The sequence below is a fragment of the Xenopus tropicalis genome, chromosome 1 (assembly GCF_000004195.4).
Source record: "Xenopus tropicalis strain Nigerian chromosome 1, UCB_Xtro_10.0, whole genome shotgun sequence".
NCBI lineage: Eukaryota > Metazoa > Chordata > Amphibia > Anura > Pipidae > Xenopus > Xenopus tropicalis.
The window spans coordinates 131,956,617-131,981,320 of record NC_030677.2 but is presented as its reverse complement, the minus strand read 5'-3'; the positions used below and the strand labels follow the sequence as shown (position 1 = coordinate 131,981,320).

Below are 24,704 nucleotides of genomic sequence, written 5' to 3'. Positions count from 1 at the left end.
AAGGGCATTGACTCAAGGGATGAAAACATAATTTTTCCTCTTTATAGGTCTCTGTATGCAGTGCAGTTTTGGGCTGCAGTCCTTAAGAAGGGACTCAAGGGATGAAAACATAATTTTTCCTCTTTATAGGTCTCTGTATGCAGTGCAGTTTTGGGCTGCAGTCCTTAAGAAGGATTTTAATGAGCTGAAAAGAGAGCAGATAGATGCAACTAAACTGGCAAATGGGATGAGGTTAGACTGTCAAGGTTGGAGTTGTTTTCTCTGGAATAAAGGCGCTTGTGAGGGGACATGATTACTCTGTACAAGTACATTAGAGGGGATTATAGGCAGATAGGGGGTGTTTTTTCCCATAAAAAGGATCAGCGCCCCAGAGGCCATCCCTTTAGAGGAACGGAGCTTCCATTTGAAGCAGTGTAGGTGGTTTTTCACAGTGAATGCAGTGAAGTTGTGGAATGCCCTTGTATGTGAGTGTATAGATAGGACAGTATAGGTTTGTGTGTGCTGGGTTTACTTGGAAGGGTTGAACTTGATGGACTCTGGTAGTTTTTCAACCCTATGTAACTATGCCCATAAATACATATTATGTAATAAATACTGCAAGAACACATTTACAGCAGGCCTTATTTTATTAGTCAAAATACCAGCTTGACAGACTAAGCTTTATGAAAATTACAAATTTAAACTATGATTTTAAGAAAAAAATATATAACTTTTTATAATGTACAAAAATAAAGACTTCATAGACCTTCATATAAGTAATGGAATGGCACTTACAAAAATGAGTTTACAAAATGCCCTGAGGAAAAGAAAAATTGCACTATTGTCTACAATATTTTCATGGGAAAGAAAACAAAAAAGTTAACCTAACCTGATCAAAAAAATCATGAAGTGTAAAACACTTTTCATTTTGTATCAAAACAAATAGATGTGTCAAAAATGTGTATATCATTCACATTATCAGAATCTTCCCTTGCTGCAATTTAAAAAAAAAAAAATTAGATGAGGTTTCAATAGGTACTGGATGCCTTATTCCAAAAAGTTGCTAGCATTGTAACAAAAAGGCATTAGTGATATTTTAACACACAAAGACTTCCATTCTAGCCTTTACCTTCAATATCTTGTTTACAATTATGGTTGATTAAAGCATTATATGATGGACATACCACAATTCTTGCCTTGATACATTTAAAGAGGTCATTCTTAACCCCAGAAACGGAAGTGCAAAAAATGTACAACTGTAGCCTTATTTTGCATGCTGCGTTTGAATTTACAAACTAGACCTTTAATATCCTTAGACCAGATATGAGTAACCACCAATTATATGTTCCCTAACGTACAACCTCCAGCATACTACCAATAGCCAAAAGCAATGCCTCAATAGAGGCAGGCGACAGGGTGCTCTTAAGCATAAACATTTGTAGCAAAATATTGAAGCAAAATAAAATATTCCTTTCACAGGGAAAGCCTTTATTAATTAAAAAAATAAATAAATAAAAAATTCAAACCATCACCTTTAACTTCAGTACCAATATGAAGTAAATATTATACTGATATTAAATATGAATTTGTCAGGTTTTATTGATAGTCTCAAAAAAAATTTTCTGAGACTGATGGTTTGGGGGGGGGGGGAATCACAAGAAACCCACATACACTTAACATTTAAAAAATATCAAACATGAATATTACAACACAGAATTACATCCCCAAACCTATTGAAAACTCACTAAAAATTTCGAAGGCACATTTCAACTAAATCTGTGTAGGAGAACAGGAAAACATGACAAAGAAATAAGAAATTGGAAAATAAATAACAGCAAAAATGATCTTTTTACAGAAACAGGAAAAATTTCTCAAACAAACAAAATAACTATTACTCACTTGAGTTATATCTATATAGGTCCACCACGGACCAAATTCTTTGGTGCTACCTGGATTTTATGATCAGTTTATGAAAAGCCTTGTCTGTTTGTAAAACAGCAAAATAAATATTAACATTAAACTTTATTTTTCAACTCAAGTGCAGGAAAAAAGTTACAAAATATTGGTTTGGTCTCTTCTAATGAAAACATTCATGGCTTCCAATTTTAAGTTTTAAATTAACGCTTTAAATTTTGCATATGGCTTTAATTAACTAACATTTTAAGTATTTCTAAATGTAAAAAATACTATATCTATGTGATCTCTCTCTCCCCACATCAAAAGAAAATTCACAATGGATTGCTCATTTACGAACAGAGATGCTAAACTGGGCAAGTACAGTTGCCACAGCATTCAATCATAGACTGATTTATTGCTAATCGCGACTGTGCTTGCACAATTTAGCATCTATGTAGATAAATGAGTCTCTGATATTGTATTACAACACATGAAAAGTATAATATAATGGATGTAAATCTGAGTCATATACAGATATTTGGTTGTTCTGCTTGATTTACATCCATATCTACAGTTAACAATGTAAAGGCACAGTGACTGCAACTGACTAATTGCACAAGGTGAAAGAAATACAGGCAAAAAATTTTTAGTCAATTGAGCTCATAATATCCAAACCACAAGTTATTTCTCAGTTCAAGGAAGCACAATGACAGCCAGCCAAAAAACATTAAATTTGTAGTTCTGGATTGAGTGCTTTGTGTCTTAAATGTTCCTCTAGGCACTTAATGGCAGTAGGGTCCACATCGATATCAAACTTGTTACCAAACAAGTGGTGCTTCTGCAGCATAAATTCCAGGTCCCCAGCCCCAAATACACAAACGGAACGAACATGATTCCCAGCACAAGGGGGATATGGTGCTCCTTTGGCCACATCTCCTTCTAAGTATGCCCATTTTACAAATCTGGCATAAGCGTTCATATCAGAAACATCATATTTGCTATTAGCTGGTACAGAACCTGGTACTCCAGGAATTCGTTGAAGAGTGGCCCATATAAATTCATCAGGACTGTATGTGTCCTTAGACCATTCTAAAAAACGTTGGATTTTTTCATTTTCCAAAATGTAACTAACAAATGCTCGTGTTACAACGAAGTAGGCACTACCAGAAAACACTGGTGTCTCGAGTGGAGGAGGTGTTTTGTCTTCTTCAGTTTTCCTAATGGCATTGTCAACAATCTCATAATGTTTTCGCCACCGAACCTCTTTATGGGGAGGCATCTTTTCAGTTTCCAGGCTGTTTTGACTCTTTAATCCCTTTAACATTTCTACCATCTCTCGGTTAGTTTTTATTGGGAAATCCATACCACAGAGGTTTATTAAGTATTTCCATTTTGCATTTTTATTGTGAAGATCAGTCATACAATTTAGATCGGCCTGCACCCTAGCCCATGATGCATACACCACATTTTCTAACTGGCTAGCAATGAACACATTTTCAAAACAAGAAGTAATGGCCTTCACTGCATTTAGAAAAGATGTAGAAGATTTCTTGTCCACATGAATGCAGTAGTAATTCTGAGGAGTGTATATGGAGCGCAGAAGCCTCTCTAGCATGTCAATCCTATGATAGACCACTATTGAATATGCAATGGGGAACTCCCTTTCTTCTTTGCTTAGTGGGTACAATAAATATTTTCGGTCTCTGGTAAAGGCTTCACAGTCATTTGTCATATTGATATAGTCTTCATCTGTGAGCTGATGCTGCTGGCTTTTGTACTTGACTGTTAACAACTCCAATTTGGCATTCTGGATTTCCTCAACATCTCCTTTTATAATCTTGGTGCAGTTAGCAGAAATAATTGGATTATCTTCTGTAAGTTCCAGGTTGGTAAAAAAAGCATATTTGCTGCGGCTTGTTATAAATGTAAAGGTTGCTACAGCAAGTGCCACAAGGAACAAAAAGTTCACTCGTTTTACTTTACAATGTCGTAGTTTGCGTGTCAGCATTTCAGAGAATAACTCGTATAATCCAAAATAGAGGGGGAAAAAAGAAAAGATGTTTCCAAGATAATCACTTTTTTGTAGACAGAGGTCAACTAGAGTTCTTTCTTGATGGTATGACGCAAAACAATCCTAATATAAAAAAAGAAACTAAAGTTAAAATTCCATAAAACACAGTAAACTCTAAATATTTTCTATAGGAAAACTATATTCTCACAATGTGTTATTTAGAATGAAAACATCCAAACACTCAGCGCTTCTCGGTGGTAATGCTTTACAGGAACTCTTCAATGTGGTAAACCTAGTAGTCACGTGCTGCTTCCTCTTGATAACAGCTCCCCTTTAGATGAGCCTCAAATGTGTATGCGATATTGTCAGTGGAAGCGCATAGAGATAAAACAATCAAACAGATCAATTGGATATTATGTGAACCAAACACCATGTGTGCTCAGCAATTTATCAATATAGTGAATCACACCTACTTAGTGTGTCTATTGAATATGCTCACCAGATGGTATAGAAATGGAACATATAAACGCCAACCGGACATTGATTGAAGTGGGGTCAAATTTCCTCAGTGTATATATATAGGATGGAAGAAATAATTCTTTGATCGGCTCCTGAGGAAGCGTGCAGAGAGCACGCGAAACGCGTTGAGCTACAACTATCAATTGTTTTTACCGTGTTGTAACACTGTAAGTAGCCTGCACTGAGCAGGATTTTATTCATATTAAAACGTTTTTACACTATATTGTGCCTCCTCTTCCATCCTATATATACACTGAGGAAATTTGACCCCACTTCAATCAATGTCCGGTTGGCGTTGTTTATATGTTCCATTTCTATACCATCTGGTGAGCATATTCAATAGACACACTAAGGGGCTGATTTACTAACCCACGAATCCGACCCGAATTGGAAAAGTTCCGACTTGAAAACGAACATTTTGCGACTTTTTCGTATGTTTTGCGATTTTTTCGGATTCTGTACGAATTTTTCGTTACCAATACGATTTTTGCGTAAAAACGCGAGTTTTTCGTATCCATTACGAAAGTTGCGTAAAAAGTTGCGCATTTTTCGTAGCGTTAAAACTTACGCGAAAAGTTGCGCATTTTTCGCGTAAGTTTTAACTCTACGAAAAATGCGCAACTTTTTACGCAACTTTCGTAATGGATAGGAAAACTCGCGTTTTTACGCAAAAATCGTATTGGTAACGAAAAATTCGTAAAGAATCCGAAAAAATCGCAAAACATACGAAAAAATCGCAAAATACCGATCATTACGAAAAAAACGCAATCGGACTCCATTCGAACCGTTCGTGGGTAAGTAAATCAGCCCCTAAGTAGGTGTGATTCACTATATTGATATATTGCTGAGCACACATGGTGTTTGGTTCACATAATATCCAATTGATCTGCACTATATTTTGTTTATTTTGTTTTATCTCTATGCGCTTCCACTGACAATATTGCATATATATTCTCACAATGAATAACTAAAACTGGCCATACATTTGAAGAACTAATTGCTTGGTGAGGTCACCAAACAAGTGGCCACCTTGAGGTAGGCAAAATCTGGCTGATTCGATCGGTTGGCTGTCAGCAGTTTTTATCGGTCCCTGTAGGGCCACCTTAACCAACAGATAATGTATATCATAACAAGTGACTTATTAAATAAATCTTACCAAATTAGCATATATATTATATATATAAGTAAATATTGCTAATTTACCTTGAGCCACCATTTTATGAAGTTCTAACTTTAAGAGGAAAAAGTGAGGGAATAAAAGACACCGATTTTGCCATTGGTTGTTGTAACCTAACATGTATGTGTTTTGTCTAAGCACAGTTAACTATATATGCCTGGGGAGACCCCCAGTTCTTCAAATTGCAGTTTTTCTACTAAGGATTATCCAGTGATATACATAATTACTAAAGTATATTTTTATCAAAATAGTTCCTTTGCATGAAGCAGCATTTCACATAAGGCCCGTTAATGAGATACATTTTTAAAGAGACCTGCAATGTCTGAGGGTATAGCTTCTTTTAAAGTGACCGTATTTACCTCTTTTCAACATGAGCTCAATGAATAGGGATTGTGCTGAACATAATTTTGCTGTTTTAATAATAAAATATTATTTTTGTTATTTTTGGCACTGAAGATTAAGAAGCCAGTGCTAATTTATAGAGGTGTTTTAAGGTATATACAGGTATAGGATCCCTTATCCGGAAACCCGCTATCCAGAAAGTTCCGAATTACGGAAAGGCCATCTCCCATAGACTCCATTATAATCAAATAATTCTAATTTTTAAAAGGGATTTCCCTTTTCTCTGTAATAATAAAACAGAACCTTGTACTTGATCCCAACTAAGATATAATTAATGCTTATTTGAGGCTAAACAATCTTATCACGTTTAAATGATGTTTAAATGATTAAATGATTTTTTACTAGACTTAAGGTCCCCATACACGTTGAGATTTGCTCGCTTGGCGAGATCGCCAAGCGAGTGGATCTTCGCCCGATATCCCCATCTACGGGTGGGCGATATCGGGGAGCGTGTAGGCTAATTCGATTGTTTGGCCCTGGGGCCAAATGAACAAATTATATTGGCGGCAATGGCGCAGTCTGTTCAGGGGCCGCATCAACGAGCCGATGCGGTCCCAGATCCGACTGAATTTTCTAACCTGGCCAATTTCAGGCCAGATATCGGTCGGGCAGGCCCCTCGTTTCTGCCCCTACACGGGCCGATATCGGCAGCTACAATCGGCCCATGTATGGGGACCTTTAATGTATGCAGATCCAAATTACAGAAAGATCCCTTATCTGGAAAGCTCCAGCTCCTGAGCATTCTGGATAACAGGTCCTATACCTGTACTTTTATTTTTAAGTTCACACTATTTCCACATTTAAATTAATCAAATTAAATATAGACTCTCTGAAAATGTCCAATATGAAAACTGGAGTTACAAGAAACCTGCAACCCATTTCCAAAGCCAACCAAATTGTCTCCAGAAAGCAAAAGAGAGTGAATTGGGAGATTCTAAAACTCCTCACTGATCTGTGAGTGGGATGACCGGGTGGACAACATACCTAGTCACCTGAGGGCATACCGGTTGGTGTATGGCCAGCAACTAACAGTTTAAGCGGTGTATAAATCATCAATGTGCTGTCTCATTGCAAGCAGCCTTATCACCCTTCCTTGCATAACCATCGGAATGAATGCTGCCCTCGTGATAAAGGAAATGTATCTGCATATTTACCACACTGATGCATTTACATTAGTGAAAGCTTTTACATAAACTGTGTGGCCCATGCTTGATTTTATGACCCAATTTATATATATATATATATATATATATATATATATATATATATATATATATATATATATATATATATATATATATATATATGGACAGAGAGCCGCACACACAAGGACTTAACGATAAAGTGAAAAAATTGTATTAAAAAAAAATCCAACGTTTCGAGTACTAACTGTACTCTTCCTCAGGGACAAACCAGAGGAAGAGTACAGTTAGTACTCGAAGCGTTGGATTTTTTTTTTAATAAAATTTTTTCACTTTATCGTTAAGTCCTTGTGTGTGCGGCTCTCTGTCCATATATTGCCTCATTTTAGCCAGCACCCAGGGCATTTGAACTTTTATAGGGTGTGCATTTATTTATTTATTTATTTTTAACAAGCAATCAGACATACGTAGCTATGCTTTGTTCAACAAGAATCCATTTCATCTACTTCTCTATAACGTATACATTATTAGCCAGGATGGGTGTTACTTTAAATCAGGGATCCCCAACCTTTTATACCTGTGAGACGCATTCACATGGAAAAAGTGTTGGGGAGCAACACAAGCATGAGAAAAAGTTCCTGGGGTGCAAATAAGAGCTATAATTGGCTATTTGGTAGCCCCTTTGTGGACTGGCAGCCTACAGAAGGCTGTTTGACAATTACACTAGGTTTTTATACAAATTTAAAACTAAGTACCTGCTTTGAGGCCGCTGGGCGCAACATCCAAGGGTCTGGGAACCAACACGTTGCTCTCGAGCTACTGGTTGGGGATCACTGCTATAAATCATGCCCACAGTTTGGGCGACAAGTGCAGCAGGTGCATAAGACACACAAAACCATAACATTTTTTACCAAGATGTTTCTTTTAAAAGATTAGCACAAACCAAACTTTGGCAAGGGTAAGGGTGAAGACTTAGTAGCAGCTACTTGTCAGAAAATACCCTGCCATAGACAATACTAGAATTACCTCTTGTAAAAGACACATAGAGACAATTACCAGTAAATGATCAGCATTGTCTATGTTAGTAGCCATGACAAGTAACTGCTACTAGTAGGTTTAGTTAGTGTCTTCACCCTAACCGTTCCTGCTATGAGAAATAACCAGCATATACCATAATACGCTGAAGACAAAGAGCAGTAAAGTGCCAAAGCCCTAGTTTCTCCTTAGCAATCAAATGATTACATCTAGAGGCGGAATATCACTCTCGTTTGTGCATCTACAGCCCGTACACTTTTTTGATAGAAAAACGATGCTATTAAAGACTAAACATACCGCCCAACATTCCCGCTTTTGGCTGGCCAAGTCCGACGTTAACACAGCCCACAGTCCCGGATCGCTGCTTAGACGTCCCGCAACGCCATGAACGTCCAGCACTTTGGCTCCTGTCTCAGAGCCTCTAACCCAGACACCAAAAGTCTCATCTCGCCGAGCCGGAGGCGTCACCACTGCACGTATAAAAGTAAAGTGACGCAGCAAGTGGCCGCCTTGGGGGAGTGTCGAGCAAGGACGGGATGCTCTAGGGTAGCGTGAAGTAACTTCCAGCAATGCGCGGGAGTGTGGGGGCACGGCAGGCTGGGAGTGTGGGGGCACGGCAGGCTGGGAGTGTGCTCTTACAGAGCTTTTCCTCTGCTTGCAGCTCTTCCATTTGTCATGGAAAAAATAGACTTCGGATATTGGTTGCCAACTTATCCCCCTGCGCTAGTACCTCAGCTCCCTAGAACTTATACCTTTGCCAGAAAAATCCACTTTTTTAACTGGTTGGTACCAGCTGCATCCAAATATTTGCTGCTGTAGTCTCTGCTCCCAGTAGTTAATTTATCTTCTGTACATGGAAAATGTGTTCTTGTGCCAGGGAGGAAAAAGAAAAAAAAACCAAAAAACTTTTTTTTCCTTGTGGTTACCAGCAACACCCACCATGGTTACCAACTACCAGCACCAATAGATAGACTCTTAATATTTATCCAAAAGTATAATTCATTATTTGTCTCTGTGTAGAGCTTTTTCTTTGCAAGTAATACACCATCAGTGCCTTTTCCAATTTGTATCTATGTATGTATAACTTTATAAAGCACCACAGGGTATGCAGCATTATACAATCTTACAATATACAAAATTACACACAGGGAGGACAAGTGTTATAATAAATACGAAGGGAGTAAGTGCCATGTGGTATGAGACACAGTAGGAAAGAGGTCCCTGCCCCGTAGAGCTTACAATCTAAGTGGTTGGGTAACATACAGGTACAAATTGGAAGGTAAGAGTGCACCAGGTATGGGCATTTGCCCTTAAGTGCAGGATTAGGCAAAATAGTGTTTTAGTGCTCCAGAAGGTACAGTCTGAGTTTTATCTTAAAGAGAGTGGGTGAGTGTTCCCTATGGAGGGATTTTCAGGGATAGAGTTCCAGAGGTAAGGAGCAGCGAGATAGAAAGGTTTAAGCCGAGAAAGCGCAGTGGGTGTGGATGGTGTAAAAAGACAGGAGGCTCTGAGAGGAGCGGAGGAGACGACCAGGAACGTGCAGAGAGATCAGCGAAGAAATGTAGTGAGGAGCAGAGGAGTAACAATCGTAACAACTTGACCAGTAGGGAGGTTTTTGTGCAAACTATGGCCAGAAGTTAATTAAATCTGCTAAACTGCAAACAACAATCAGGAATTGAGACCACAGTGGAAAACAAGAACCAAAAAATCATTTATTAGGACAAAAAGATCAGTCTCACGTTGTGTGTCATATGAGGTAATTACTCATTGGCTTATCCTATGAGTAAGTGCTCTATAAGGCATGAAATGCATTAGGCTGTTCTTTTTGTCTAATGAAATTATATTTTGATTTTTAATTTCCACTACCCGCACCCGAAAGCACTGCACGCAGATGCAGCAGATATCAGCAAAAAAAAATAAAAAAATTAGAGTTTGCATTTCACAGGCAATATCCACCATGTCTGCCTGCACCTGGGCGGAGACAATGCTTCTGGAGGCAGTCAAGGTAGCAGGCGAATTATTCTCGGACAGTTTTTTCCGTAGGCTAAGATTCAGCCCTGTGTGGCACTAGCCTTAGGGACAAGACAAGGGCTTATTTAGAAGAAGATAATGGGTAAATTTTGGCTTCTTTTTCCTTTTTACTCATAATAGAATCCTACAGCTTTACGTGACAACAGTGGCCAGATTTGTAACAATTTATGGACAATAAAGGGCTAAGTTAAGACAATGGGTAGCATTGACCAACAGTAATGTTTAGTGTAGTGCACCCTTTAGTCTTGGCTTTAGGCAGACTGAGAGTGTGTGTGGACTGTGTGCAGTTATCCCAAGAGGCACTTAAAACTGGCCACTGTGAGGCAACTCCCAGCAACTGTACCTCTCTGTTACCTTTAACTTTGCTCTCCGGGTGGAAATCCTCTAGGTTGTTGGAGTCTTGCGCTTTAGGCTGATGCCACATGTGGAGTTTTTACGCTGCGTATTTTCTAATTCTCACGGCGGCTGAAAAACGCACGATATCATCATCCATAGAAATAACTTGAAAAGACTCGAAGGAAACCACACAATGCGTAAATACACTAGAAAACGCCTTACCACTGATTTTTCAATCGTTTGCTGAAATACGCCAGTATTTGGACAGCAAGCTATTCCTATATATACACAAAGGCAGCTGCCAGACCTAGCGGAAATACACTGCGTTTTTTACTATTTCGCACTATTAGCACCATGGAAATGGGATTTGCTACGTCACCAGTACTAGGCTGAAAAATGCCATAGTCAGGGTCTGTGTGGCTTGTGTGGCGTTTTTAGGCGGAGAAAATACGCAGCATAAAAACGCCACATGTGGCATCAGCCTTAAGTAAATGACCAGAACCACAGGGCGTTTTATGCAAACCAAATAAACTTCTTTATTAGCTCCCAGGTAGTTATTGTTCTGGCAATCTCAGTAATGACACACACTAATCGCACATGAATGATCATAGTCAACATCCAGTATTATATAAAACACCTCTCTGAAGGTCACACACACCCATAAGGTGGCCTTATCCCCAGTATAGGTGATCCAGCAGTGGGGTCTTGCTCCTTGGCACACTACCTGCCCCTGAGCTCACCCACTCCTGTCCCTACACTGGCGGTGTAATCACTGCAGGGTGCTATTCCTTCTGACCTCCTAACTTCCTTTAAACCTAGCTTTAGCTCTGAAAGCGACTACTTTAGCAGCTAACACTCTCTAGTCTAACTCACCCTCACTATTATACAGACCTGTAACCACCTCCTGAAGAGCTGAGATCCCAGAAAAGACCTCACACACATGTGGGTTTTCCCTTTTATACTAAAGTCCCCTGCCACCTACTGGGCAATTTTAGAACTGCAGTAAACCAGAGAAGGGAAATCATGTTCACACATGCTAGTACAGGTATAGGACCCATTATCCAGAATGCTCGGGACCAAGGGTATTCCGGATAAGGGGTCTTTGTGTAATTTGGATCTCCATACCTTAAGTCTACAAAAAAATCAATAAAACTTTAATAAAACACAATAGTTTTGCATCCAATAAGGATTATTTATATCTTAGTTAGGATCAACTACAAGGTATTTACTTTATTACTACAGAGAAAAAGGAAATCAGTTTTAAAATTCTAAATTATTTGATTAAAATGGAGACTATGGAAGCTTTCTGTAATTCAGAGCTTTCTGGATAATGGGTTTCCGGATAATGGATCCCATACCTGTACAGACTCTGCATTTATTTATACACATGAATGATATCTTCTCAAAAGCACTTTTTTCCCAGTACGAAACACATCTTTAGTCATTTTGTATCTTATATAGATTTTGATAGATGATAGGCCTTTAATTCTATAAAATAACATCGCTTTTTTATCCCATTCCCAGGCTCTTCCAGAGACCACTGCAATCTGCCTGGTAAGCAGAAAAGGACACCATACATTATTACTATTAGCTTCCCCATTTTTACTATTACTATTTGCTAATATTCATATTTTAATCGTTTTCATCTCACCTATTTTAGCCCTAAAAATAGAATACTTTACTAATTACACTATTTTTTTTGAAATTTATCAAGTGTTAAAATACTAATACAAATTGACACTATCTAAAAGCTGTCAGTGGGAGCCGCGCCAGGCCAATTGTAACAATCTTTATTGAATTTTTGGCTTGAGAGGTTTTCATGATTTTTGTATTGATTTGTATTGAATATTGTATATTGAAAATTCTTGTGCAAATGAGGTTTTCACACTCTTATTTGTATTCGTTTTGCAGTTTTATTGCTTTGTGTTTTTTACATTTGAATCTTTTAATTAATAAATAAGTAATTTGTGGGTTTTTTGTGGGAGAAAAATCCACAAATTTGAATTTTGATAAATCTGCCTGTAATTTGGCACAGTAACATAGTTCCTTGATTTCCTTCCTTATTGGCCTCTGTACATCCCATGTTTGTATCCCCGCACCACTTTCCAGAAATGTGTGAATCTGATCTATTTTCCTCTTTTAATCAGGTTCCGTCGGTTGGATGTGGCGATACCATCTGCCCAGAACCACCGACCCCTGGTAATAACAACTGCCAGGTAAGTAGTAAAGAAACAATTATAAATGGTTTTATTTTCTTAAACTGAGTTAATCTATGGTAATGAACTACAGAACTATAGTAAGTTGATCCCATAACTAATCGCATCCCTCTTCATCAGGAGGAAAGATTTGTTTTATCATATTCTGTACTGATCTGAGTTGATCTCATAAAATGATGTTTTCTTTTCTTAACCAGGAAAACCGAAGGGACGTGCCTCCTTTCGAACCCACCTTTGATTTTGAGGAATCGTCAGAGGAGAGCAGTGACGAGGTAAGCAGAAAATAATCAATGCAAATAGTTTTTATATGTTGTATTAGATTGCAATATGCAGACTGTAGTCTAAAGATTTAAACTGACTTTAATCCCCTTTTCCTGCCTTTTCAACAGGAATCAGAGGACTCCAGTGATGAACAGGATTCGTCATCAGAACACTCCTGTCACTGTGAGGTAAGCAGAAAATAATCAATGAACGGAAAAGTGCAATTAAAGACATTTTAAAGGACAATGAAAGGTTAATATAAATTAAAAGTAAGCCTAAAGGCATTCTTTTTAAGTACTTACTGCATATCTAAATTCCCAGATCCCTGCTTGCTTCTCTGAGATATGGTGCTGGCAGCCTACAGCAGTGTGAAGACTACAGTGACATCACTGAAATCTCTCTGTCCTTCCTGTAGACTGCCAGCGGCAGCCTTCCTATTCTCTGAGCATGTGTGTAACTTGATCCTGTCTCCTGTTCTGAGCTACACATGCCCACCAGCCAATCAGAAGCGGATCTGGCAGAGGGGAGGGGGGGAGGAAATGAAACACATGTGCAGTATGAAGCAAGGAGGGAAAGGAAGGGAGAATACCTTTTTAGAGATGGCTGCCTGTTCTAGAAAATGTGAAGTAAGTGTGACAAAAGTGTGGCATTTTTACTAAACAATAGGAGGACTATTGGGCAGTATGCTTTTTAAATTTTGACTTGCATTCTCCTTTAAAGATTTGGTTTATCATATTCTCTACTGATCTGAGTTGATCTAATAAAATAATGTTATCTTATCTTAACCAGGAGAACAGGCGCGATATGCCACCATTCGAGCCTGCCTTTGAGGTAAGCAGCAAAGACAATTATATTAAAATTTCAACCCCAGCATCAGATCGCCCTACAGAACATTCATTTTAGCATCTTCTCTAGGGAGTTAATGTAGTTAATAGTTTTTATATGTTGTGTTAGATTGCAACACGCATACTGTAGTCTAAAGATTTTAACTGACTTTAATCCCCTTTTCCTGTCTTTTCAACAGGAATCAGAGGACTCCAGTGACGATGACGATACTTTATCCTGGAAGAATCTGATAATCAGAGGCTGGTAGAATGTTGTCGATAGCAACTGGACTTTTCATCTTGAAAACGTTTCACCAACTCATCCGAGTGGCTTCTTCAGTTCAGATGACTGGTAGGGAATTTGCCAGCATTTAAACCCCTGAGGGTAGTACAGTCACAGACATCCAATCACAATGGTTCCATTGAACTTGTTCAGTAAAGGTGGCCATACACGGGCAGATCCGCTCGCTTGGCGATGTCGCCAAGCGAGCGGATCTTCACCCGATATCCCCACCTACGGGTGGCGATATCGGGGAGGCATGTCGGTGAATTTGATCGTTTGGCCCTGGGGCCAAACGATCGAATTCTGCAAGCGGCAATGGGGCAGTCGGTTCGGGGACCGCATCAACGAGCCAGTCCGATCGTTTCTGCCCCTACACGGGCACGAGTCGTTCCAAGGGATCGATATAGGCAGCTTCTATCGGCCCGTGTATGGGGACCTTTAGGGGTTGGCTGAAACTAAGGTAAGATTCAGTCACAATGGTACCATGATTCTTATTGATGCTGATGTTAATCCTTCAAAGTACATGACTGGAAGTGTAAACTGTTGTGAAACCGCTGCACACCTCCCAACATTTGAAAATCAGAAAGAGGGACAAAAAGACCTGCTGCACATAGCGCGCCAACATTTCTGTTTGGCCACGCCCACTAAATACCACGCCCATTTTACAAAAACAGCTTTTTTCCATGGTTGGAAGCTTTTATAGGAAGGAAGGCTGTGGATGGGGAAATGTTGGCCTAAAGGTTATCAATAACTAGGTAGGAAGGTAATAGCAAGGAGCTGGAGACTGTCAGAGAGAGACTGAAACTGATCCGCAGTCAGAGGGAAAGAAAGAGCAAGCAGGAATCAACATCAGTGAAACTGATGTAGAAATCAGTAAGAAGGTCAGAGTGGGACGTAAACAGACAGAGAGACAAATTGCTAACTAGCAAGTAACATCTACCTTGGCTGCAGGGGAGAGGGAGCCAGAGAAGGGCAGAGGGGCAGCAGCAGCAATAAATCCAGCCGGATTCGGTTTATTATCTCAGCAGCAGTTCCTGCAGCATTCTTTAACCGGATCAGTCGTTAATTAAATTAAAAAAAAATTAAACTCGCAGGACAAAAACATCAAGTTCACAAGGGAAAATGTGAGAGCCAGCAAACTGGCACTTTTAGACTGTGCAATAGTTATCAAAGAGGTGGGGACCTGGATATTGAAGTATATAGGAAACCCACCAACACAGAACAACATAAACTTGGCATTATTAGGACTCAAATACAAACTTCTAAAAGGAGCTCTGAAAACAAGGGTACCCAGACTGGGCCTTTATGAAAACTGAATCAAAGATAAGTAGTGATGAGCAATTTTTTTTTCGCAGCCATGGATTCGCAGTGAATTTGTGCATTTTGCAATTAGCAAATTGTTTTGCGAAACTTCTGTGAAAATTTGCCATGGAAAAATTGGTCGCGTGAAAGTGCCCCAAATTGCCCTTATAGACAGTACCCCCCATATACAGTGTCCCCATACACAGTGCCCCCATATAAAGTACCCCCATACACAGTGCCCCCATAAAAAGTGCCCCCAATTGCCCCTATAGACAGTACCCCCATACACAGTGCCCCCATAGACAGTGCCCCAATTGCCCCCATAGACAGCACCAGTACCCCCATACACAGTGCCCCCAGATGCTCCTTCTTCTTCTCCAGCTCTGCTTTTTCTGTGGCTCCCTGTGCAGCGGCAACAGGCCTTTTTATAAGGTTGCGCCCCGTGCGTGCGTGAGACATCAGTACGCACGGGGCGCAACCTTATTAAAAGGCTTGTCGCTGCCGCACAAGGAGACACTGAAGAAGAAGGAGCCGCACAAGGAGGAGGAGCACCCGACTCCAGCCAGTGCATCCTGCTATCCCTGATAGTTCAATTAATGTCCCGGAAATGCGGGACATTCATTGAACTATCCGGGACAGCGGGATGCGCTATAAAATCCAGGACAGTCCCGCAGACTGTGGGAGGGGGGTATGTGTTTCTGTTTGCCTGCTTCTGAGCTCTTCTGTCCTGCACATTCCTTTGCTCCCTTCATAGCTGTAGGGGAGGGGGGGGGGATCAGATAACAGAGCAGTGCAGATCTTTTAGTGAAAAAAAGTATCACAGTCCTTGGGGACAGAGCGCTTCAGCTTTCAAATTGGCCAATGAGGGAGGCACCTCAGGTTTACAGAGATTGGTGGAATGTGGTGCTGCTTGTGGCTCCCTGATTGGCCAATTTGCGCAGTGACATCTTCTACACCAAAGGACCTCCTAAGCTGGCTGCTTGAATGCCTGCCAATCCAGGATAATTCACGTTTTTTTTTGCCCCACAGGGACAGCAAATGGGGACAAGCTGCAGCTCTGAAACGGGGTAGATCCCCGTCAAACAGGGATGAATGGTAACCATAATCTGCACTCTGTTGATTAATGTGTTTGTCATATTACAGGAGAAAGAAAGGTAAAAACTAAGTAAGCTTTATCAGAAAGGTCTATGTAAATACAGCCATAAGCACTCACAGAAACGCTGCACTGACTTCTCCGTAAAAAGTTTAGTTGTGACTGTTCTCCTCTGCCAGAGACACGCAGCTTTCAGCTCTCTCCTCTCTGCTGCTCCCACCTCCCTCAAGAATGCTAAGAACACACTTCCCCCCTTAGGAATGTGGATCTGAGCCAATCAGCAGGAAGCTGACTCACAGTCTTAACAACTGAGCATGTTCACTTGGTCTGGGTGTCTGTGCAGGAGTGAGGCATTATGGGAACTTTCTTTACACAGCTCAGTGTTTGTCTTCCTGTCTGCCTTCTGATCTTCTGAACAAGAGAAATATGGGGAGACTTAAGGGCACTATTGAGACAACTGAAGGTATGCCTGCAGCTTGAGATTAACTCTTTACTAGCCTTTCCTTCTCCTTTAAGTTACATAGTTACATAGTTACATAGGGTTGAAAAAAGACCATTGTCCATCAAGTTCAACCCATCCGAGTAAACCCAGCACACAACCTATACTAACCAATCTATACACTCACATATATAAACTATATATACAACCAGTAATACTAACTGTAGATATTAGTATCACAATAGCCTTGGATATTCTGCTTGTTCAAAAACTCATCCAGGCCCCTCTTAAAGGCATTAACAGAGTCTGCCATTACCACATCACTAGGAAGGGCATTCCACAGCCTCACTGCCCTCACCGTGAAAAACCACCTACGCTGCTTCAATGCTTCAAATGGAAGCTCCGTTCCTCTAATCTATAGGGGTGACCTCTGGTGCGCTGAAGTCCTTCCTTATGCTAATTAACATGGTATTCACAATAGAAATGTCTATTTTGGAGGGCAAGTCCTTTTGTTACCAACTGTGAAGAGTTTGGGGATCCTGGTGTGACTGTGAGAATGGCTGCAGGCTGAATTTCCCCATTGAAAATCAATAGTTAAAATCTGATTGGTTGTTGGTGGCTCCACCAACTTTTTCTAACTCTGAACCGCAGTTACCTGGTGACTAGCTATGCAAAGTTTGGGGACCTTAGTATCAATATTTAAAGAATGGCAGCAGTTTAAATTTAAACATATGAAGTCTATAGGTGAAATCTAATTGGCTGTTGTTGGCCCCGCCCACTTTTCTAAACTTGGAACATAGTCACCCAGTGACAAACTGTGCAAAGTTTGGGGACCCTGACATTAAACATGTGAAAATGGCAGCAGTTAAAATTTCCCCTCTGAAAACAATGAAAGAAATGTGATTGGCTTTTGGTGGCCCGCCCACTTTTTCTAACCTTGACTACGAAGTCACCCAGTGACTGACTGTGCAAAGTTTGGGAACCTTGACATCAAACCAATAAAATTCAATAGGGGTAATCTGATGGTGGCTCCATCCAGTTTTCAAAACTAAAACTGCAGTCCCCTAGTGACCAACTGGGAAAAGTTTGGGGACCCTGGTGTTAATACTGAGAGAATGGCAGCAGGTTGGATTTTCCCATTGAAAGTCAATAGGTAAAATATGATTGGCGGTTGATGGTTCCGCCCACTTTTTCTGACCTTGAACCGCAGTTACCTGGTGCCTAACTCTGCAAAGTTTGGGGACCCTGGTGTTATTACTGTGAGAATGGCAGCAGGTTGGATTTCCTCCAAGTCAATAGGTAAAATCTGATTGGCTGTTCACAGTTTCACCCAATTTTGGGCATCCAACAATCATCATATTTTCATTCAGGCTGACCCCATGACTATGTGATTCAAGTTAAGGGAGTGTAACCTCAAAGCTGTAAGACTGGCAGCAGTTTCATTTTTCCCATAAAAGTCAATGGGTGAAATTTGATTGTCTGTTGTTGGCCCCTCCCACTTTGGGATCATCCAACAAATGTTGCTGTTTCATTCAGGGTGACCCCATGATTATGTTATTCAAGTTTGGGGGATGTAGCTTCAAAGCTGTAAGTGTGGCAGCATTTTTAAAATCTTCTCCGTCAAAGTCAATGGGAAAATTGGGGTGTTCGGAGCGGCGCCACAAAAAGATGGGGGGCGGGATCCCTTAGAAAAGCACAAGCAACCTGCTCTACTATAGGGTGAAGAAGTGTGGAGATTTTGGGTGTCATACCCCTAAAACTGTAGGAGGAGTAGCGTTAATAAAATGGGGGGCACTAAGAAGAAGAAGAAAAAGCAGAAGAAGAAGCCGAAGTCGAAGAACAGTATGTTGGGGTTTTCAACCCAATATAATAATGCAACATATTATAGAAAAAAACATAAATTAACATCATGCTTCAACAGCCTCTCCAGAGGACTGCCAAAGGCACAATGGACTTTTCTGAAACAAAATCTTGTTACACACAAGTTAGGTCCATAAATATTTGCACAGAGACAATGAATTTTAAATGAAACAACTCATGCAGTTGAAGTGAAGACTTTCAGCTTTAATTCAGTGGGGTGAACAAAACGATTGCATAAAAATGTGAGGCCACTAAAGCATTTTTTTTTAACATAATCCCTTCATTTTAAGGGCTCAAAAGTAATAGGACAATTGACTCAAAGGCTGTTTCATGGGCAGGTGTTGGCAAGTCCATTGTTATGTCATTATCAATTAAGCAGATAGAAGGCCTGGAGTTGATTTGAGGTGTGGTGCATGCATGTGGACGATTTTGCTGTGAACAGACAACAAGCGGTCAAAGGAGCTCTCCATGCAGGTGAAAAACAGCTGCAAAAACAGCTTTGGGCAGATGAAACCAAGATCAACCTATACCAGAATGATGGCAAGAAAAAGTACGGAGAAGGCGTGGAGCAGCTCATTATCCAAAGCACACCACATCATCTGTAAACACGGTGGAGGCAGTGTGATGGCTTGGGGGTGCATAGCTGCCAGTGGCACTGGCACACTAGTGTTTACTGATGATGTGACACAGGACAGAAGCAGCCAAATGAATTCAGAGGTGTTCAGAGACATACTGTCTGCTCAAATCCAGCTAAATTCAGTCAAATTGATTGGGTGGCGTTTCATGATACAGATGGACAATGACCAAAAACACACAGCCAAAGCAACCCAGGAGTTTATTAAAGCAAAGAAGTGGAAAATTCTTGAATGGCCAAGTCAGTCAATTGAGCATGCATTTTACTTGTTGAAGACTAAACTTCGGACAGAAAGGCCCACAAACAAACAGCAATTGAAAGCCGCTGCAGTAAAGGCCTGGCAGAGCATTAAAAGGGAGGAAACCCAACGTCTGGTGATGTCCATGAGTTCAAGACTTCAGGCTGTCATTGCCAGCAAAGGGTTTTCAACCAAGTATTAGAAATGAACATTTTATTTCTAGTTATTTAATTTGTCCAATTACTTTTAAGCCCCTGAAATGAAGGGATTGGCCTCACATTTTAAGCAATCGTTTTGTTTACCCCATTGAATTAAAGCTGCAAGTCTGTACTTCAACTGCATCTGAGTTGTTTCATTTATAAATCATTGAGGTAATGTACAGAACCAAAATTAGAAAACAGTTGTCTCTGTCCAAATATTTATGGACCTAACCGTATAAGTCATTCAAACACTGAAAAAAACACAAAAATTGGTGAATCTAACACCCTTACAAAATAAACTCGGCGAAGCTCTGGGACCCTCCATGCCGCAGCCTGAAAGCACGGGCATAATAATTTCTAACAACCCGGAATAATAAGTACTGAAACATTTCACCTTATAACCACTTTTCAGGTGGTGCCAGCCTCAGGCACCTTTGACAGTGGCTTGCATTTAACATCATATTCCAGTCCAGAGCTCAATCTTTGAAAAAGATTATGCACTTTGAAGGGGAAATTGGGATTAGGGACAAGTCAGTCCTGTAACTGTGAACTTTTTTAACTGAAGATTAATTAAAACTCAAATTGTCAGCAGTTCTTACATCCAGGGAGTGTTTTTGGCACCCTGTGTGTACTATAACCTTCTGAGGTCAAAAAGGAGCACTTTGTGGGCTCTGGACATCCACTCAATGAAATTTAACCCCTTGGGGTAGTACAAAGAAAGAAATTGGTGTCTTTGTCCCAGAGTCATTAACACCAAATAGGTGAACCTACGCTTGACATCCTCATAGGATGTGTAATGTTGGGGGTGGGGTTTTCCCTACCCTCTTTTTGTGCTCAATGATCCTCCACACTGAAAAGGCAGGGTACCTGGTTCCTTCTACCACAGCTGTGCACATCGTGCTTCAACAATTTGTGTGGCCCCACCACCACTCTTCTCATGTATTTCCAGGCCTGCAAGCGCCTGGGACGCTCAGGGTGAGTTAGGATATTGGGTGACATCTTTTCACCCAATATCCTAACTCACCCTGTTGATACACCCAGAGTGGGGTGTAGGGGATTAAATATCGGTGAACTCAGAAGTTGATCACCCTCTAGATCTGGGACACTGGTGTAAAAATCTTGACCTTAGGAGGAGCCCAGAAACTGGCTGGCAACTTAAACATTAGAGATGTATTTTTTTCCAAACTTTCACTACTTACACAGTATTACAGGTTACATTCTGGTAAATAAAACGTTTTTACTTTTATGTAAATATTACCTTCACACAACATTATTTTGTTTAGCTTTGGTAAAAACAATATATGTTTGCAGGTATCAAAATCGTCAGATCTCTTTTACACAAACCACATTAAGTTTTTCTCCAAGGATAGTTTGGTTTATTTTTAAAGGAGAAGAAAAGTCATTTTGGCATTTTACGGACTATAGATTTGCCACATAAGTGCCACCTAGAACATTATATTTATTCTGCAGAATGCTTTACCATGCCTGAGTAAAGAGCCCTAGAAGCTTCCTCCAATTGTTTAAGATAGCAGCTGCCATTTTAGTTTGGTCTCCATAGCTTCCTGCTGCAGCTCTAGGGGCTGGTAGCATAGATCACACATTCTGATGGGAGGGGGAGTGAATTCTTCTGAATTGTTATGAGAGAGTGGAACAGGAGAAGGGAGAGAGGAGAGAGCTGCGAAGACTCCCAGGAATGAAAGACTTTTCTAAGAGAGGAAGTCAGATTCTAAAGAACATGTTTACAAAAAAGGAGACAAGAAATCCTGTGTTCCTTTTGATAGAACAGCGTTTCTGTGAGTGCTTATGGCTGTATTTACATAGACCTTTCAGATAAAGGTTAATTAGTTTTTAACCTTTCGTTCTCCTTAAAAGGATACAATATTTTTGTAATATACCCAATTCTTACTTAGAGCACAGCAGAAACACATATATCACTGCAGCATATTACTGCCAACTTTGTTCCATTTGTTCTAAGCCTAATGTGTGTCTCATTCTTAATTCTAGAATCCTCCGAAGCTGTTGTGCTGTGTGTTTGTATAATGCATTTGTCTCTGGAATTCCTTACTCATATTCATCAGATCTTACAACCCCTACCAAAATATTAGACTAATCTTGTCAGGGAGGTCAATAATCTTTACTGTACCCTCTAGGACCAAGACAGCTTCTATACATTCTCAATAAATTGCTTCTTTCATGTTCCCAATTATCCCTTGTTTCATTTTTCTTTAGAACAGATTTCTACCATTTACTTTCCCCTAAATCCCTGTGCACTGTGAACTCTCAAATAGACGAACAACCTGGATTTTGAGGAGGTAGAGATCAAGTTGATAACATTCAATAGTTAATGGAAAAAAAACAAAAGCATTTTAAAAGGTACACTTATTTCTGCTTGGTAATTCTAAAATGTGCAGTTTTATAAACCACAATACATTTAAAATGTGAATTATGAATTTTAAGTAGTGGTTCCTTTACATAAATTCTTAAATAACTGTAGATATACAGACTTGCCTAGATTTGGTTTACTGGAAAGTATTCTTCCTTTTTATAACTAGCTGGACTGCCACATGTCCACAGGGATTCTGCCTAGGGATTGTTCTGGCTTTTAGCACGCAAAGCTAGCTTTGTATCAATTCCCTTAGCCTCAATTAACCATGCAACAATGCACCGGTAGTGAGGTTGTGTGCATTTCTCTGAATTGTTAGCAACAATGAACAATTTTAGCTTCTAATGTAAGTGAAATGTTTCTTATTTTTTATGCCATTGTCATTTATTTCAACACCTTTATATTGTGAGTTCTTGTGATTAGTGTACTGTAAATCACTGTATAACTTACTGCTGCTATGGTAATAAAGCATGAGTAAAATATATGATTCCATTGTGCATTAGCTATATAGCCTTTTATAGATTTTCCTATGAACGTCTCCAAGGTGTTTTAGAAGCAAGGGTGTACTTTCCATCATACTTTTAAGAAAGGCTTTGTTCAGACTGTAGGCTTCCTTAAAATTATAGCAAAATAAAAATGGGATCTGCCTGAACTGAGTCTAAGTTGGCAATTCAGCCCCTCAGCAGCTTATCTGCCCGTGTATAGGGCCTTCTGATGGGCCTACCTGTACAATATCTGGCTGAAACTCACCCAGATGTTGCTCCGGCAGGTTTGATTTCCACTTGGATTGGGGACCACATCAGCTTGTTGATGCAGTCCTCTAAGGCCCTAGGGTTTAGCCTGATATCCCCCACCTTAGGTGGGCATATCAGGCAAAGATCCAATTATAATGTATGGCCAGCTTTAGTCAGATCATAATTTATCTGACTTTTGGCTCCCCGAAAGTGCATGCTCCCAGAAAAATCCCTGTTATGTTAAAAGACAGGCTAAATGCAGAACTGAACAGAATGGAGAAACTGAATGCAATTGAAAGAACTGAAGAACCAACAAAGTGGGTGAATCCATTAGTAATTGTAGAAAAACCCAATGGTAGCTTAAGAGTATGTTTGGATTCCAGGGACTTGAACACAGCTATAATGAGAGAACATTATCAGTTTTCCAAAGTGGAGGAAATCACACAAACTTCACAAAGCAAAATTATTTTCAGTACTGGATGCAAGTTCTGAAATCTTTCAAATAAAGCTAGATGACAAAAGCTCACATTTGGCCACTACAGATGCCTCAGGATGCCATTTGGTTTGAAATCTGTACAGAGGTTTTTCATAAATCAGTAAAAGCAACTGTTTGAAGGTACTGAAGTTGTGGAGACCTATATTGATGATATTTTGATTTGGGCAGAGACAAAAGAACTGCATGATAAAAGACAAATGCTGGAGAGGTGTAGTCTAAAGAATTTTAAATTTAACATGGACAAATGCAAACTTGGTCTAAAAGAGATCAAATATTTGGGACATATTTTGTCCACTGAGGGGTTAAAACTGGACTGAAGCAAAGTTGAAGCTATAACACAGATGCCTCCAGAAAGTAAATCAGATGTGGAGAGATTTATAGGTATAAAAAGGTATAAAATATATTTGTATTGCACTGCTGCACATAAGTATTTGAACACCTGAGAAAATCAGTGTTAATATTTGGTACAGAAGCCTTTGTTTGCAATTACAGAGGCCAAATGTTTCCTGTAGTTCCTGACCAGGTTTGCACACACTGCAACAGGGATTTTGGCCCACTCCTCCACACAGATCTCCTCTAGATCTGTCAGGTTTCAGGGCTGTTTCTGAGCAACACGGAGTTTCAGCTCCCTCCAAAGATTTTCTATTGGATTTAGGTCTGGAGACTGGCTAGGCCACTCCAGAACCTTGATAAGCCTCTTACGGAGCCACTCCTTGGTTATCCTGTCTGTGTGCTTCTGGTCATTGTCATGCTGGAAGACCCAGCCACGACCCATCTTCTGTGCTCTGACTGAGGAAAGGAGGTTGTTGCTCAAAATCTCACAATACATGGCCCCATTCATCCTCTCCTTAATACAGTGCAGTCGTCCTGTCCCCTTTGCAGAAAAGCACCCCCAAAGCATGATGTTACCACCACCATGCTTCACAGTAGGGATGGTGTTCTTGGGATGCAACTCATCCTTATTTTTTCCTCCAAACACGGCGAGTGAAGTTTAGACAAAAAAGTTCTACTTTGGTCTCATCTGACCACATGACTTTCTCCCAAGCCCCCTCTGGATCATCCAGATGGTCACTGGCAAACTTCAGTTGGGCCTGGACATGTGATGACTTGAGCAGGGGAACCTTCCGTGCAATGCATAATTTGAAACCATGACGGTGTAGTGTTCTACCGACAGTGACCTTTGAAACTGTGGTCCCAGCTCTCTTCATGTCAT

At 40.1% G+C, this 24,704-nt stretch overlaps 1 protein-coding gene across 1 annotated transcript; it reads right to left on the bottom strand.

Moving 5' to 3' along the window:
* Positions 1-607: 607 nt before the first annotated feature.
* On the bottom strand, positions 608-8,676 carry gcnt1 (glucosaminyl (N-acetyl) transferase 1). Its single transcript, XM_002942608.5, has 2 exons — positions 8,459-8,676; positions 608-4,009 (listed from the first exon to the last, which is right to left on the bottom strand). The coding sequence occupies exon 2, from the start codon at positions 3,881-3,883 to the stop codon at positions 2,603-2,605; it is 1,281 nt and encodes a 426-aa protein (XP_002942654.1). The 5' UTR covers positions 3,884-4,009; positions 8,459-8,676; the 3' UTR covers positions 608-2,602.
* Positions 8,677-24,704: the final 16,028 nt, after the last annotated feature.